This window comes from Oncorhynchus mykiss, chromosome 6, assembly GCF_057628025.1.
Source record: "Oncorhynchus mykiss isolate SJ-2025 chromosome 6, ASM5762802v1, whole genome shotgun sequence".
In the NCBI taxonomy this organism is placed as follows: Eukaryota; Metazoa; Chordata; class Actinopteri; order Salmoniformes; family Salmonidae; genus Oncorhynchus; species Oncorhynchus mykiss.
The window spans coordinates 14,272,501-14,291,188 of NC_143027.1; the positions used below are offsets into that span (position 1 = coordinate 14,272,501).

At 46.0% G+C, this 18,688-nt stretch overlaps 1 protein-coding gene across 8 annotated transcripts in view; it reads right to left on the reverse strand.

Annotated features, from left to right (window-relative positions):
• The window catches only part of LOC110525302 (multiple C2 and transmembrane domain-containing protein 1), a 246,940-nt gene that overhangs the window by 13,350 nt on the left and 214,902 nt on the right, over nt 1-18,688 (reverse strand). For 5 of the 8 annotated variants that reach the window (XM_036979435.2, XM_090237031.1, XM_090237034.1 and 2 more), the window contains one exon: nt 13,394-13,495. The exons of the other annotated variants lie outside the window; for them this stretch is intronic. In XM_036979435.2, the coding sequence (XP_036835330.2) occupies nt 13,394-13,495 (102 nt within the window). The remainder of the gene's footprint in view (nt 1-13,393; nt 13,496-18,688) is intronic. 8 annotated transcript variants of the gene reach the window in all.

Sequence of the window (18,688 nt, forward strand, 5' to 3'; positions counted from 1 at the left end):
AAAACCACTTCCCACTTCATGGCAGAATGGACAGTTATGGATGCCCACCTGTGTGTGAGAATTCTACAGGTCCATGCTGTGCTCATGGAGTTCAATACTGAAAGAGAACAGTCACATCACAGAAATAACAAGGGGATAATTCATCATTGAAGAGAATTAGTGGACCAGGAAAAGACACTCAACTGTTTATAACCCCCAGGCCTCAAACCCAAACCGTCCCCCAGAGACCCCCATCGCACCCCCTATACTCCTCTTCCTGCAGGATCAGGCATTTGATAAATGAACCCGGTTGCAGCCAGGGAAACCACAAGGCCTCCCTGAAAAACCACACAAGACACGTAGATATAATTAGACAGGGTTATTTTCTTTTAAATATTTTTACAAGCCTCCTTTCTTCCCCATCTGTTTTGTATTATTGGTTCCAACAAAGCCCCATGTCCAGGGTCCACTGTGTTGGGTTGTGTTGGGTGGGGCTTGGTGTTCTGGGCCTGGGGAGTGTTCTCGGAGCTCCGGGAGAGTGTTTGCGGGACAGGGGAGCGGTGTGAGAGAGCGAGTGGTGGCGGAGCGGAAGGGTTAGAGGTCATCAGAGTATAAACCATTGCCACATGCCCCTCTCAAACCATGGACTGACTCCAATTTCCTCCCTTCAAATGTAGGGCTGAGAGGAGTAACAAAAACACAGAGCCAGGGAGAGGCTTGTTTTGCTGCTCCCCAGCATGCCTCAGCACTACCTAGCACTCCCCAGCATGCCTCAGCACTGCCTAGCACTCCCCAGCACTCCCCAGCATGCCTCAGCACTACCTAGCACTCCCTAGCACTCCCCAGCACTCAGATGCTAAAGCAACCTGTTCTTAGACTGGGATGGAATCAACTAGCACACCACCTGACCTTAGATAATCGTGATACAAACAGCTGGCTCTGCTATGGTCCAGTAAAACCTTACAATACCCTTTGTTACATTATGCTAACTTTACCCTGCTTTTCTTTGCCTTGCCCATTATTTTTGTAACCTTGAAATCCATCGCAATGTTTTAATATTTAAGGGGGTAGATCAGCGTTAATATTGTAGATAGATTGTGGCTTCTATAATGTAATTGTCTGCATCATTTCTAATCCTCCATACTGTATATATTTTTGTTGCATCATGACCTTGTCATGCACTATAATTTCATCGTTGAGGAGGGTGTTGATATGTAGTACCCTGTCTGGGATGACAGCACCAATCACAGATCACTGTCAAGGTCAAAAGTTGCTTGTCTTCAAAAGTGGGTGTAAAAAAGGAGACAATACAGACTTATGTCTGTTTCTTAGATACGGACTTGATTTTGACGTTCAGGGTTTGCACCCTTCACGTTTTGAAACCTTCTTTCATGTTTGTATGTAAATGTTACAGCTCCAGAACATCGTATAGCTTCTGCTAAATCGTACATGCTGAACTTCAAAAACTCAACAGAATTGGTGACCTATGTCCTAACTACGTACATTGATGAGGCTACGCCATTGCTAACTTTAATTAGCAGTTATGGAGTGGGTAACAGGCCATACAATGACTTCAAAGGAAATCCCAAACTGAGAGAGAGAGAGAGAGAGAGAGAGAGAGAGAGAGAGAGAGAGAGAGAGAGAGAGAGAGAGAGAGAGAGAGAGAGAGAGAGAGAGAGAGAGAGAGAGAGAGAGAGAGAGAGAGAGAGAGAGAGAGAGAGAGACTTTTAAAATTGGCAATGGTAACCAAACAACACCCAAATCAACTATGTGTGTACCATATTCATCTAATTTGCTATGTGAAAGTTTAGCTTGCTTGTTTGCTTCAAGGTCTTTGCCTTTGTGACCCATCCTGCCGGGAGTGTGAAGGTACATTCTACTCATCTAGTGTGTGCTGACATTTTACTGACTTGAAGAAAACAACTTCTGAAAATGTTTTCCATCATTAGAACTGTATTCATAATGAATGTGTGTGGAGGGAGGGTGGTGACAAGGGCCACTGGAGTGTCTGTTTGTGTTGGTGCATTTATTATAAAGTGCCATCTAATTATGTCACAGAACATTCTTGCACATAAACAAAATGCAGACGGCTATCAACTCCCCTGAGTCTCTCACCACCACCACTGTCTTTGAACTAGCCTAGTCACTGACTTGGAGTCAGTGGTATGGGGTTCTGTACAGTCTGTCTATGTGTGTGTGTGTGTGTGTGTGTGCACACAGATCCATAAGGTAAGGTCTGTTCTGTGTTCGGTCGATCTGGACTGTGCGATTATAACTATAAAGTCCAGCATGGGGATGTGTGCTGGTGACTTACACACATGCACTCTATTCAGAGGAGTTGCCACCAAGAGGGTGACAGACAACTGTACCAATGTAGTAAAATAGGATGACGATTCCCCTTCATGCTGGTCTATGGTCAGTTTAGCATTTTCCCCGTTAATGGTTAAGGTTAGGATTTAGGGAGAGTAAGCTGATCCTAAATCTATGCCTAAAGGCAACTTCTAACCCAGATAATGCACATTCCAAGGGATCATTAGATCACCAAAGTGCTACCAACCTCTCCTCATGGACAGAGACATGATGATGTCATTAAACGGAGCCCCTGCAGCACAGGCTTGAGCAGCAGCTCGGTATATTCCAGTTCAGTTAGCAGCTGGATAAACATCAGGACACCTGGAAGACTGTGTGTGTGTGTGTGTGTGTGTGTGTGTGTGTGTGTGTGTGATGCCCTCTCCAAAAGATAATTTAGTCCAATCTAAATCATATGGCACAGAGCCACTCATCAGCGGGATCTGATAGAGTTCAAGATGAAGGAGCGCTCAATTTTACAAATTGCATTGAGCCCCGCTGGTAGTGCTGAACATGAAAGCCCAGTGTTTCAGTGTGAGGGAGAAACTTTCTGCCGTCTATCAACTTGCTGGTCTTTTATATCCGCAACATTTGGAGGGTTGCTTTTGCTGCGGGTCTATGTTTTTAAAATCTATGTTTATTTACAGTGTCTTCAGAAAGAATTCACACCCATTGACTTTTTCCACATTTTGTTAAATGGATTAAATGGAGAATTGTTGTCACTGGCTTACATAAAACCCCATAATGTCAAAGTGGAATTATGTTCTTTGACATTTTTACAAATTAATAAAAATGGAAAAGCTGAAATGTCTTGAGTCAGAAAAGTGCTTAACAGGTCACATAATAAGTCACTCTGTGTGCAATAATAGTGCTAACAATATTTTTGTATGACTGTCTCATCTCTGTACCCCACACATACAAAGAGTAAGGGAGGTTTTTCAATGCAGCGCAGAGAAGGAGACCGATTAGTAGAAAACAGACATTGAATATCCCTTTGAGCATGATGAACTTATTAATTACACTTTGGATGGTGTATCAATACACCCAGTCACTACAAAGATACAGGAGTCCATCCTAACTCAGTTGCCGGAGAGGAAGGAAACCGCTCAGGGACGTCATCATGAAGCCAATGGTGACTGACATTTTTTAAGTTTAATGGCTGTGATAGGAGAAAACTGACGATAGATCAACAACATTGTAGTTACTCCACCATACTAACCTAAAACAGAATAAAAATATTCCAAAACGTGCATCCTAAAGTAATCCTGCAAAAAATGTGGCAAAGCAATTAATTTTGTGTCCTGAATACAAAGTGTTATGTTCGGGGCAAATCCAATAAAACACATTACTGAGTACCACTCTACATATTTTCAAGCTGAGGTGGCATCGTGTTATGGGTATGTTTGTTATCGTTAAGGACTGTTTTTTTTTTTAAACACAGGCAAACTCCTAAAGGAGTACCTGGTACAGTCTGCTTTCCACCAGACACTGGGAGATGAAATCACCTTTCCAAACGACAATCATCTAAAACATAAGGCCAAATTTACACTGGAGTTGCTTACCAGGAAGAAAGTGAATGTTCCTGAGTGGCCAAGTTACAGTTTTGACTTAAATCAGCTTGAAAATCTATGGCAAGACCTGAAAATGGTTGTCTAGCGATGATCAACAACCAATTAGACAGAATTTTTGAAAGAATAATGGACAAGTTTGCACACTGCAGGTGTGGAAAGCTCTTGGAGGCTTACCCAGAAAGACTCACTGCTGTAATCACTGCCAAATGTGATTCTAACATGTATTGACTCAGGTTGTTGAATACTTATCTAATCAAGATATGAATGTTTTACGTTTCACAACTTAAAAAGAAAAAAACTTTGACAGAGTATTTTGTGTAGTTTAATCCCACTTTGTAACAACAAAATGTAGAAAAAGTCAAGAGGTGTGAATGCTTTTTGAAGGCACTGTATATTTATTTGCACTACCACTGTGAGTGCAAATGTCAATATGTGAACGTGTGTGTGAACATGTTTGTGTGCACACGCATGTGTTTGCGTGCGTATGCCTGCATATGTGTGTGCGCGAGTGTGTGTGTGTGTGTTGACCTGTCAGATATGTGTTGATCAGCCTACTGCTGAGCCAACCTTTATCTATGTATCTCTAGCAGGTATCTCTATGGGGGGCACACCAGGGGGGAAACATGTAGGTTGACTGTATTCCATAGAAGTCAGGATGAGCCTGCAACACTGACGACTGCTCTCTGCTGTGCAACACTGGAGACTGCTCGCTGCTGTGCAACACTGGAGACTGCTCGCTGCTGTGCAACACTGGAGACTGCTTGCTGCTGTGCAACACTGGAGACTGCTCGCTGCTGTGCAACACTGACGACTGCTCTCTGCTGTGCAACACTGGAGACTGCTCGCTGCTGTGCAACACTGGAGACTGCTCGCTGCTGTGCAACACTGGAGACTGCTCGCTGCTGTGCAACACTGGAGACTGCTCGCTGCTGTGCAACACTGGAGACTGCTTGCTGCTGTGCAACACTGGAGACTGCTCTCTGCTGTGCAACACTGACGACTGCTCTCTGCTGTGTAACACTGGAGACTGCTCGCTGCTGTGCAACACTGGAGACTGCTCTCTGCTGTGCAACACTGGAGACTGCTTGCTGCTGTGCAACACTGGAGACTGCTCGCTGCTGTGCAACACTGACGACTGCTCTCTGCTGTGTAACACTGACGACTGCTCGCTGCTGTGCAACACTGGAGACTGCTCGCTGCTGTGCAACACTGGAGACTGCTCGCTGCTGTGCAACACTGGAGAGTGCTCGCTGCTGTGCAACACTGGAGACTGCTCGCTGCTGTGCAACACTGGAGACTGCTTGCTGCTGTGCAACACTGGAGACTGCTCTCTGCTGTGCAACACTGACGACTGCTCTCTGCTGTGTAACACTGGAGACTGCTCGCTGCTGTGCAACACTGGAGACTGCTCGCTGCTGTGCAACACTGGAGACTGCGCTCTGCTGTGCAACACTGACGACTGCTCTCTGCTGTGCAACACTGGAGACTGCTCGCTGCTGTGCAACACTGATGACTGCTCGCTGCTGTGCAACACTGATGACTGCTCGCTGCTGTGCAATACTGGAGACTGCTCGCTGCTGTGCAACACTGATGACTGCTCGCTGCTGTGCAACACTGATGACTGCTCGCTGCTGTGCAACACTGACGACTGCTCTCTGCTGTGCAACACTGACGACTGCTCTCTGCTGTGCAATACTGGAGACTGCTCGCTGCTGTGCAACACTGGAGACTGCTCTCTGCTGTGTAACACTGGAGACTTCTCGCTGCTGTGCAACACTGATGACTGCTCTCTGCTGTGTAACACTGGAGACTGCTCGCTGCTGTGTAACACTGGAGACTGCTCGCTGCTGTGCAACACTGATGACTGCTCGCTGCTGTGCAACACTGATGACTGCTCGCTGCTGTGCAACACTGACGACTGCTCGCTGCTGTGCAACACTGATGACTGCTCGCTACTGTGCAACACTGATGACTGCTCGCTGCTGTGCAACACTGATGACTGCTCGCTGCTGTGCAACACTGAAGACTGCTCGCTGCTGTGCAACACTGATGACTGCTCGCTGCTGTGCAACACTGATGACTGCTCGCTGCTGTGCAACACTGATGACTGCTCGCTGCTGTGCAACACTGATGACTGCTCGCTGCTGTGCAACACTGAAGACTGCTCGCTGCTGTGCAGCACTGGAGACTGCTCGCTGCTGTGCAACACTGATGACTGCTCGCTGCTGTGCAACACTGATGACTGCTCGCTGCTGTGCAACACTGAAGACTGCTCGATGCTGTGCAACACTGGAGACTGCTCGCTGCTGTGCAACACTGATGACTGCTCGCTGCTGTGCAACACTGATGACTGCTCGCTGCTGTGCAACACTGATGACTGCTCGCTGCTGTGCAACACTGAAGACTGCTCGCTGCTGTGCAGCACTGGAGACTGCTCGCTGCTGTGCAACACTGGAGACTGCTCGCTGCTGTGCAACACTGGAGACTGCTCGCTGCTGTGCAACACTGATGACTGCTCGCTGCTGTGCAACACTGATGACTGCTCGCTGCTGTGCAACACTGGAGACTGCTCGCTGCTGTGCAACACTGATGACTGCTCGATGCTGTGCAACACTGACGACTGCTCTCTGCTGTGCAACACTGATGACTGCTCTCTGCTGTGCAATACTGGAGACTGCTCGCTGCTGTGCAACACTGATGACTGCTCTCTGCTGTGCAATACTGGAGACTGCTCGCTGCTGTGCAACACTGATGACTGCTCGCTGCTGTGCAACACTGACGACTGCTCGCTGCTTTGCAACACTGACGACTGCTCGCTGCTGTGCAACACTGACGACTGCTCGCTGCTGTGCTTTAATTGCACCTGTTTTTTTGTGGCGCACAATAAATTGTAAATGTCAAACGTGACAGGATTCTAGGATAAGGCTCCCGAAAGGCATTTGAAAACAGTAGACATCCCAGAATCTCCCTCTTCAAGGCGACACCATTAACAACGCGAATCAGAATTAACAACGTCAGAACAACACCGACACTTCAACACATCAGGAGTAGACTAAACAATGTGTTTGACCCTCTCCTATTTGTTAATTGTGATTTTTTTTAAGGCACCGCATAACAGATCTACATGGGAGTGTGCTCAGTAAAAAAGGCAGCTCTTACATCAAAATAGTAGAACAAACCTTCTGAATTTCATAAAACTGATATGAAGAATGAGAACGAATCCAGTTCTAAGCCACCAGCACTGTTCACCAAAGTTCCTAACTAGAAGGAAAAAAAGAAGCTTGAAATTGAACAGCTCATCTGCAGGACATGATTATTAGCCCCAAGAGAGTTTCCACAAACAGCCTCACCTAGGTGGGGATGCCTAGAAATGACATCTACTTTATTTATCTAGTTGAATAATCTGATGAACAGGACCCTACAGCAGTGGTGTGTATTCATGGATGTTAAATCATTTATCTTTCGTCTCTCTGGGTTGTCCTAATTTTCCTTCAATTCGCAAAAGGCTGAATGTACTTACCGGAGAAATCTTTCTAGTCAGCGAAACAGCACCCCTCTCTCTCTGTATGTGTATCTATCTAAAAAAAAAGGTCTGGTCACAAAGAGTATGACATTTTTGCCACCCGTAACATTGAATGCAAGGGAAGCCAGTGAGCATTTGGGAAAGGGGGATACCTAGTCAGTTGTCCGCCTGAATGTATTCAACTGAAATGTGTCTTCCGCATCTTCGGCGCCGGGGAACAGTGGGTTAACTGCCTTGCTCAGGCGCAGAACAACATATTTTTACCTTGTCCTTTGGCCTACCTTGATAAAAAAAAATAATAATAATGGCCAATCAGCGTTGAGCTAAACCGAGTGAGCTCAACTGTGAATGGTCCTGACGCACCCCAAAAAAAGTGTCAAGAGAAGACCGTATGGATTTTGCTTCACTCCTATCATAGAGAAATACATAATTGAGAGAAACAACTTGAATTGTTGTGTTGTTGTCCTCGGGTGACTAGCTAGCCATCTAGCTAAAATTGCCCCCTTCCTAAATTAGTCATGGATAGAGATAAGGATTTGGACTTGTGGTTTTACTTCATTCTCCATACTGGCCAATGATTATAATGGCGATTCTGGTCCAATCATAAAATCCTGGACTGAGAGGATTGAAGTTCAATATGTAGCTAGAAGGTAGAAGGCTAATGTTAACTAGCTAACATTGCCCATGAAATGAAGTTAGGATAGTGAGCAAGCATTTTAGCCAGGTAGCCTACAACAACAAAAACTTAAAGTGTGTTGTGTTTGACAGAGTCTTGGACTGTTTCGTCAACATGAAAGAGAGGAGGATGGCACTGGCGTTTCACTACAAGTAGGATGAGTCAACATGTTCTTTCTACTTGCACGAACGCATGCACATAGACACACACAAATCAGAACCATGGACAGCCACATCATATTTAGCTTACGTTGATTGAACTAAATCATTTTTGCTATCTTTTAGTTGTCACTGTATAAGACTAAACAGAGGTTGATTTGATGATGTTGAAATGTTGAAGTGTAAATGGTGCTGGAATGTTCTAGGCAGCTCCTGTTTTCTTTGCAGTAACTCTCCGTTGTTCTAAATCAACAGTTGTTTAGTATTCCAAAAATGTCAGTAAAAATTTACTTTCTTGACCATGCTGTAAGTCAAGTAACGGTTTGTTACATGCAGTATGCTTTGTAGACTTCACCATACAGAGTTTCTCTTCGTTTTTGTGATGGTGTGGTTGAATTTATTCAGAATTGACTCTACTTATTGTCTCTGCCTTCGGCCTATATATCACGGCATATGAACTAACAGGTTATAGAGCTTTGTTCTGGCTTGGCTTCCCCAGTGATTCTACCCACAATGCCCATGAGACAAACACGTAAATACAGCAGTACAGTACAGTCTCTTTCAGACCGTTATAGACGCAGTTCTCAAACCAACCAGAAGGGGCAAACTGCAGGATCAAACCTGTTGTCTTGTGGCACCAAGCAACTTCTATGTCTGATAACCATTCAGTCACCTTTAACCCATGAAGGTCAGTGATCTATCCTCATGGCCAGGCCTTGACCACACTGTACCAGCGGCCGCCATAGAGGGCATGTCTGTCCTATTAGCAGACAATACTAACCTCCTCTCCCTCCGACCAGCTACAGATATCTCTGTGCTGCTGGCACCTTGCCAGCACGACATGAAAGAAGGCAGATGGTTCGTTTTGAAGCCGCAGTTTTAATACATTATTTATTTCACAAGTAATCCTTGGGTGAATATCTTTTTCCCCCTCCCTCTCTTTTCATAACCACATAAATATCTGTTTAACCGGTCCCCAAGATGCACGGCACGTTCTCCCCCCTAATCAAGCAGCGCTCACTCGCAGACACAAAGAGCCCTGGAAGGCATACAGGATCTCACAGTTCCTTAACAGGGGAGGGGGGGGTTGCTTCGACAGAGCCAAAGTCAAACTCCAGTAAACTGTGGCAGTTGAAGGTGGACCGTGCAGATGCCACGGTCTCTCATTCTAAATGAGGCTTTTCACCCAGCCCGTTCCCATGGCGAGGGTCGCTGTGACGACTGAGGATAAATATACACATAAGTACATAACGGGGAGTATGTGGAAGGAGGTGGAGGAGGTTGATTTTCAGGTTGACCTCTACATCCCATGACTCCATCCTAAAAGTCTCCATCCTAAAAGGCCTGGTGTCTGTGTTTGTGTGTTTATGTGTGTGTGTGTGCATGTGTTTGTGTCTTTACGTGTCTGTGTACTCTTCTAATGGGGCCAGGGTAGTGCTGCTATGATCACCTTTCCCATCTCCCACTGGGGCCTCTCACCTCAGCCAACCAGCCTCTCCATCAGACAGACTCAAGGTCACACAGTGGCCCTGGACCCACCTCCACCCCTCTCCACCATCCAACCCCCTCACCCTGCCACGTTCCCCCCGCCTGCCCCCACCCCTGCCCCCATCCCCTTGCTCTCCTTCCCTGTTCTCTCCAGGTTCCCGGGTGGCAGTTTGTGATGAATGGGACACCATTACTCTTCTCCTTTGTTGGCCTGGTTTAGCCGCTGCCCTCTTCCAAAAACATTCACAACATTCACATTCACAACATCCCCAGCACTACACTACTCTCAGCCCTCCTTTGTTCTCTGAGAACCCAGGTTAAAGGAACAGGCATTTCAGGGAGGTATTAGTGATGTAGAGTAAAATATACTGTATGCATATTAAGTCCAATAACACAAAGACCATATGTGTTTCTCAATCCTGATTGAGGCAAGCCACAGGTTGATGCTATGTTTTCAATTAAACCAACCCCATTCATCGGAGGGAACATGTCTGGCCTTCAAACAGCGGGAGACATTTTTCCTATCACAAATTGACACATAACAAAAAAAAATGTATTATACACTATGGTGCAATATCAATGTAATATGACAGAGTAAGTCATGCTGATAGTTAATTTGCTCTGATTCATCAACTTGCTTTACAAAATCAAGGCCAATTCATTCTGTCTTCATAACACCTGCAATGTCATTACGTATGTGCGGAGATAAAACAAGAGATCGGGACAATTGGAACATTTACGCATTTTGAAACGTTGTTTAAGAAGAAAGGCCCATCACCACAAAGTGATGAGATTGTGTCTTCAAACGGAGAATAAAATATGCATCCTCAACCCTCATAACACATTTATGACTCTTGTTAAAAGAAAAGGAGCAACTGCCTCTTCCCATGATTGACTTTGAGACACAGGCGCAGCAGCTGTCATGTGACGTGTTCCAGATTCCAGCCAATCAGAGGGCAGAGCGTTCGAATTTGGCTGCTGGGGGGCAAGGAGACCCACAGCTGGGCTAAAACCATTGACAACTACGTGCTGTTTTCAAGGGATTGTTAAATACATTTGATAAATTATTTGGTTTTAATGTCATCACCTCTTGAAGAGCAGTCAGAACTACACATTTCTGATTATTCCACATTTATCTCTTTCATCAGAGTTATACAGCAAGTAACTGCATGTTTTATGATCAGTAAACATCCATTGATCAAGTCATTTCAGATACAGTACATGTGGGTAGCATATCCATTTGCCATGTAGCTAGCTAAGCAAACCATGTGTCATTTAGCTTGCTTCATCAGAGATGAGGTTTTTGAAAAGAGCTTGACATCGGTAAGTCCTTGTCTTGGTAAAGTTGTCAGTCAGACTACTGTCATCACCACTATAGATGGCAAGCAATTCAAACAATATTTGGATATAGCCATCTAGTTTATCCCCTGAAAGTTAGCTTGTTAACTAGCCATAATGACATCATCTGTTATTAGCTAGCTAGCCAATTTGATGTGATCCATCAATAAATGTAGCCTGTCATGTCTGTCAGCAGCAATCGTGATTTAACACTCTTAGAAACCATATCGAAGAGGGGATAAAGTTGGATCTACTTACCACTATATTTAGTCAACTGAACACAGTTTCTACCGGTAGCTTGCAGAGCAAACATTATCAGCTGACAGTACATTGGCAAATGCAAAGGATGGGAAATGAACCTAAACCACTCGTCAGTTATAGTTCACTTTTATTTATATCACTCAAATATCCATTTAATAATGGTCAATATTGAGAGATATCGTAATATTGAGAGATATCGTACGTCTCTGAAATGACTGATCCTGAAACACATGACGTCCTGTATAACTCTGACGATAGAGCTAAATGTGCACAATTGTTTTGTATGGAATTATCAGAAATGTGTAGTTCTGACTATGCTTTTCAAGAGGTGATGATATTACAACCACATAGTTAACATTTATTTAACAATCACTTGAAAACTGTATCCAGTGCTTTTAGCGGAGCTGGGGGACTCCTTGCCTCCCAGAGTCTGGATCATCTGGTGTGAATGGTAGTTGATTAAAGGGTATTGACGTAAACTAGTAGGCTGTGGTAGAAGGCGTGTAGGTAGCTGTGGCTTCTGAGGACAGAGGACAGGGCCCTCTTGGGTTAGCAACGGTGCAGAATCACAGCCCCCTGATATGGCTTAGGCCTCTAGAGCTCTAAGCAAGTAGGCATACACAAGTGTGAACACACACACACGCACGCACAAACACACAAACACACAGCACAGCAAGAGCTCACCCATACAGCTAGCAAAGCATCCCAAGCGATGTAATGATTAGATAGAGGACTTGAGGTGCTATTAGCTCCTGTGATCTGTCAATGGTCACCTAACTTAAAGTGGAACTGACAGCGTTATAACTACTTTGCAGATATGAAACAAACAGACAATCATAATATCAGTCAAAAACATCACATTTCCAGTTTATGCTATGGTACTTTTTAAAACATTTTCTGTCAAGCGAGCACTTAGATATGGTCATTTTCACGTGTTCATAAATTCTTAGAACGTTTGGAAATGACACATACTAAGGTATTTGTGAAAATTCTACAGCAATAAAGAGTGGGAAAGATGGCGATGCGTTTGGACAATTAATAGACACTGCAGTAAATAAAACCAGAACAGGAGTCTATGCAGACCGGTGCGCTACAGCCAACCAGAGCTACAGTAAGCCTTTATGCAAACAAGTCATTTGCCACGCGGGCCTGCCATCATTCACTTTGAACTGGACTGTGTGTTTACAGGCAGTAAGGCCTGCCATCATTCACTTTGAACTGGACTGTGTGTTTACAGGCAGTAAGGCCTGCCATCATTCACTTTGAACTGGACTGTGTGTTTACAGGCAGTAAGGCCTGCCATCATTCACTTTGAACTGGACTGTGTGTTTACAGGCAGTAAGGCCTGCCATCATTCACTTTGAACTGGACTGTGTGTTTACAGGCAGTAAGGCCTGCCATCATTTACTTTGAACTGGACTGTATGTTTACAGGCAGTAAGGCCTGCCATCATTCACTTTGAACTGGACTGTGTGTTTACAGGCAGTAAGGCCTGCCATCAATCACTTTGAACTGGACTGTGTGTTTACAGGCAGTCGCAACATCGTGTCTTTAGATCATTAGAATACGTTTGCCAAAAGCCACAAAATACATCTGAATGGATTTCTGCAAATATGTAAACACCACGGGAGTCCTCTTAAATTTGGGAACTTTACAGTTGATCTGGCCCATTATGTGGTTCAAAGAGCTAACTCCCCTGTCACAGAAGATGCAGTGCATGCTATGGTTGTACCAGTGTCATTGTCTCTTTCAGTCTCTCTGTCCTTACTGGGAGGGATCCTACATTCCTGCAGTCATATAAAAGGGGGCACCTTTCCATGCTGGAACACCCCAACCCCCCCACCACCCCACGAAGGGGACAGGGTTGGGGCGGAGTGGGGGATAACGACCGTGCGTGTGTGTTTTTAACGGAGCGAGCGTGTAAGTGAGACGAGGACAGGGACAGACAGTACACAGAGATCCTTGCAGGCGTAGCGGCTGGACAGACGAACGATGTGCCATAGAAGCCAGACAGAGACACCGGCAAGGCCAGAGGCATGGCCACACTTACCAACATCACCCGTATCCACTCAAAGTGCCAGGAAGCCAACATATCCTCGAGGATATGGCTTTCAGGCAGTCGCCCGTCCTCCGAAGGGCCGGGTCTAGGCACCTTGTGGGTCAGAATAGATCAAGAGGTTTTTTTAACCAGGGACACAATGGAAGGGTTAAAACAGGGCTGAGAAGCAGACATCTAGGGGGAATAGGAGGGAGAGGAGTTAAAACAAGGCTGAGCAGCTGACATCTGGGGGGAATAGGAGGGAGAGGGGTTAAAACAAGGCTGAGAAGCAGACATCTGGGGGGAATAAGAGAGAGAGGGGTTAAAACAAGGCTGAGTAGCAGACATCTGGGGGGAATAAGACAGAGAGGGGTTAAAACAAGGCTGAGCAGCTGACAGCTGGGGGGAATAGGAGGGAGAGGGGTTAAAACAAGGCTGAGCAGCTGACATCTGGGGGGAATAGGAGGGAGAGGAGTTAAAACAAGGCTGAGCAGCTGACATCTGGGGGGAATAGGAGGGAGAGGGGTTAAAACAAGGCTGAGAAGCAGACATCTGGGGGGAATAAGAGAGAAAGGGGTTAAAACAAGGCTGAGTAGCAGACATCTGGGGGGAATAAGACAGAGAGGGGTTAAAACAAGGCTGAGCAGCTGACAGCTGGGGGGAATAGGAGAGAGAGTGGTTAAAACAAGTCTGAGCAGCTGACAGCTGGGGGAATAGGAGGGAGAGGGGTTAAAACAAGGCTGAGCAGCTGACATCTAGGGGATATAGGAGGGAGAGGGGTTAAAACAAGGCTGAGAAGCTGACATCTACGGGGAATAGGAGGGAGAGGGGTTAAAACAAGGCTGAGAAGCTGACATCTAGGGGGAATAGGAGGGAAAGGGGTTAAAACAAGGTTGAGAAGCTGACATCTAGGGGGAATAGGAGGGAGAGGGGTTAAAACAAGGCTGAGAAGCTGACATCTAGGGGGAATAGGAGGGAAAGGGGTTAAAACAAGGCTGAGAAGCTGACATCTGGGGGGAATAGGAGAGAGAGGGGTTAAAACAAGGCTGAGCAGCAGACATCTAGGGGATATAGGAGGGAGAGGGGTTAAAACAAGGCTGAGAAGCTGACATCTGGGGGAATAGGAGGGAGAGGGGTTAAAACAAGGCTGAGAAGCTGACATCTGGGGGATATAGGAGGGAGAGGGGTTAAAACAAGGCTGAGAAGCAGACATCTGGGGGATATAGGAGGGAGAGGGGAAAATAATCCACCTGATGTGTTAGAAAAAATGGCCATCAATGTGGCACACTGCTGAACAAGACAATACACTTTTCTCCCCTCCTTTTTGTTTTTTTCTTTCCCTCTCTATTAGCCAAACATTATTAAAATGCAGTTCCTCTGAGCATCATTGGGAAAAAAAGGTGGGTGGAAAAAATACATGAAAAAAATAGGCACAAAAGTGAAAAGCGTATTTTACAGCGTGAAGCTTTTCATCCTTCAGAGGCAGGGAGAAGAAAAGAACTCCAAGCAGCTCTAACTTTTTTTTCTCCCATTCTCCTCTGCATTAAAAAAAACCCTGAACGTGTTACCTGAGGACACGCATGGCGAATCACAAGTCCAATAGCCCCAGAGCAACTTTTCTGTCACCCTTTTTAGAGTATTAAAAATAATCCCCCACGTACTCTTTAGACCAATTACATCAGAGCGTGCAGCTATCGGCAGATCTGCGTGCTGCTGTGACTCTGGCGGCTCATCCTATCTGCAGATAAGCACCAGATCCACACTGTCACAATGCTACCCGAACCAGGATCAGATTTTGCAGAATTACACAGTGCTGAGAGGTTACCTGCGTTTTCCTCTCTATTGTTAGGGAGACAGGGAGAGAGACAGAGAGGGAGAAAACAGATCAAGAAAGAGATGGAAAGGGAAGGGAAGGATAGAAAGAGCAGCACAGAAACAACGAGAGTACAGAGGGAGAGAGAAAGCGAGAGATAGATGGAGAAGAAGAAGAGCGAGAGAGAGAGGGGTAACGATAGATGTGAAATGGGGTGCAGCGTATTAAGGTTCTGCTGTTAAGCCCAGGGGTCATAGGAATGGGAGTGTGTTGCTATGGTGCCCCGGGTGTTGACGTAGCAATACAGCAGTGGTTAATACCCAGGCACCTGCCAGGCCATCGATAAACACAGAGCTGCTATCAGGCTGCCACAGCTGCCTTTGCACCCTCATTAGATCCTCCACGTGGTAATGGCAAAGAGATTAGCAACTTTTTATTAGTAGATAGAATCTTCCTATTCTCGCCTAAACAGCATAGCAGTCATATCACTTGATTTTCTTCTTTCTCTCTGATTGATTGTCAGGCGGAACCCACTGAAAGCCCCCATTGATTTCTTGTGTTTTTAACAAAACACAAGAAATTAATAAGACAAATAGTGTTTTTACGTGAATTATACTGAACAATGTTGCAGTGGGTTCCCTGTCTGTGTGTTCCCCATCCAGTAGGGTGTGTGTGTGTGTGTGTGTGTGTGTGTGTGTGTGTATGTGTGTGTGTGTGTGTGTGTGTGTGTGTGTGTGTGTGTGTGTGTGTGTGTGTGTGCGTGTGTGTGTGTGTGTGTGTGTGTGTGTGTGTGTGTGCATGTGTGTGTGTGTGTGATTCTCCTTCTGGGAGAGGGGTGATAAAAGCCTGCCTCAGCACTACAGAGTTGAAGGATTAAAATATAAAGAGATGACTAGAGAGAGGCAGCTTTTCATCTTTCAAGAGATCCTTACTTTAACTTAGCATATTCATCACAACTGAATCCCCATGGATGTTAGAATGAATAGTAGAGAAATGTCTGTGTTATTCACACTGTGCATCTGTCTATACAGTAATGCCTAGGAAGCATATTGGGGAAAGGGGATAGACAAGTGTTTAACAATCGGAGAATCTATACTGTACATACACCTAATAATACATTTAGTTTTAGCCTGAAGAAGAATGTTTCAAATGTTAATGAGTCAACATAACAAGAAACAAACAATGCTTTCTAGAAACGATACCACTCAGGGTACCTCACTGTAACATGTGAGCTACAGCAGTCAAAGTTCTGTCCTGGTATGTTTCCAAACCAAGCCTGGCGTGTACGTACAGGCCTGTATGTGTACCATACACATTCAAGTATTCTAAAGGACAGAGAGAGTACACCCAGTATCACACAGAGAGAGACACAGGGAGGAAGAGAGAGACATCGGGAGGAAGAGAGAGACACCGGGAGGAAGAGAGAGACACCGGGAGGAAGAGAGAGACACAGGGAGGAAGAGAGAGACACCGGGAGGAAGAGAGAGACACCGGGAGGAAGAGAAAGACACCAGGAGGAAGAGAGAGACACAGAGAAGGGAGAGAGAGACACCGGGAGGAAGAGAGAGACACAGGGGAGGAAGAGAGAGACACCGGGAGGAAGAGAGACACAGGGAAGAAGATAGAGACACCGGGAGGAAGAGAGAGATACAGGGAGGAAGAGAGAGACACCGGGAGGAAGAGAGAGACACCGGGATGAAGAGAAAGAAACCAGGAGGAAGAGAGAGACACAGGGAGGAAGAGAGAGATACAGGGAGGAAGAGAGAGACACAGGGAGGAAAAGAGAGATACAGGGAGGAAGAGAGAGACACCGGGAGGAAGAGAGAGACACAGGGAGGAAGAGAGAGACACAGGGAGGAAGAGAGAGACACCGGGAGGAAGAGAGAGACACCGGGAGGAAGAGAGAGACACCGGGAGGAAGAGAGAGACACAGAGAAGGGAGAGAGAGACACCGGGAGGAAGAGATAGACACAGGGGAGGGAGAAGAAGAGAGTGACACCGGGAGGAAGAGAGACACACAGGGAGGGGAGAGGAAGAGAGAGAAGATGGAATGGGATGAAGATAGAAAAAGGTAAGGGGAGGGAGGGAGAGAGAGAGGAAGGGAGAACGCTGACATCTGTAGTAGAGGTGTGTGAGTGTGGTAAGCTTGTGAGCAGGACATGATTGCAGTGTGTGTCCTATCTGGCTATCGGTGGTCCTAAGGCGAGGGGAGAGCGACTCCAGTGACCAGCCATGGTAGTGAGTGTAATCTCAGAGCTCCTCCAGCTCGCTTTCGCTCCCCCTCCCCTTCCACCCTCTGGGATACAGGGCTATCACACACATCACAGCACAGTGTGCGCATACATACACCACACACACACACACACACACACACACACACACAAACTAAGACACAGAAACACTCAGACCCTGGAGGTAACTACCTTACTCCAGCTCTGGACAGCAGGCCGTGTAAGACAAGGCTACAACATAGACGTCATTCAGCCCCTACAGATAATACTGTTGACTCTGTCATATACCTACACCTGTACAGTATGTCAGCTTCAGATCGACCTATACGTTTTCATCAAATATTGCAAGCGGTATGTGCATTTTTGTGTGTGTGTGTCTGTCTGAAGAATGATGTCTGTTTATTAAGCATAAATGTGTGTATTCTCTCTCTCTCTCGATGAGTGAGCAGACGGCGGTGTGTGTGTCGACTGGGAGTGCGGTGGCGCCGTGTTCGCCCCTGGATCCCCTGTGGTGTGGGCCTGTCTGGTAGGTGACAGGCAGGGGCCCAGAGAGATATGGACGCAGGGAGGGAAGGAGGAAGGGAGGGAGGGAGGCAGGCATGCAGGAGGAGGATGCGGACGAAGATGAGGAGGAGGAGGAAGATGAGAAGGAGGAGGAGGAGGAGGAGAAAACACAGAGTTGATCCCCATTCTTTCTTTTCCCCTTCAGATACCATCTTGGGTTTAACAACTGAGCCGTCCACATCAATTAGCCTGGACTTTGGACTTACGAGAGTAAGTGACTAATATCAGCATTGGCTCAGAAGAAAGACACTTTTCACGATTGCCCAACAATCTGTTAAGTGAATACACATGTGGCGGCCTATGCAAAGCCCTCAAGGGGTCCTTTCCCCAATGAAAAACAGGTGCTCCACTTTTTTGCCATGTAATACCCAATTTAGCCCTGGGAGCAAAGGTTATCCAGCTAATAGCTAGCTGCCTTGTGGTGCACAGGGAAGAGCAGAACACACGGCCAGAACTGAACATCTGGGACGGATTGCACATACTTGCAACATATGCTTCAGGTTCAATTAAAATGAGGCCTCGGCCCATTTATTAATCTTTTTTTCTACCTCCGAGTCGTAAAAAAAAGGCCTCCTCTGACCTGACCTTAATATTTTACAATTTGAGCAAAGAAAAGAGGTAATGAGAGTGTCAGGTCACTTCAATTCCTAAGAGAGGGAGTAGTAAAGACATTTGTTCACCCTCAAAACTCCATTTGAT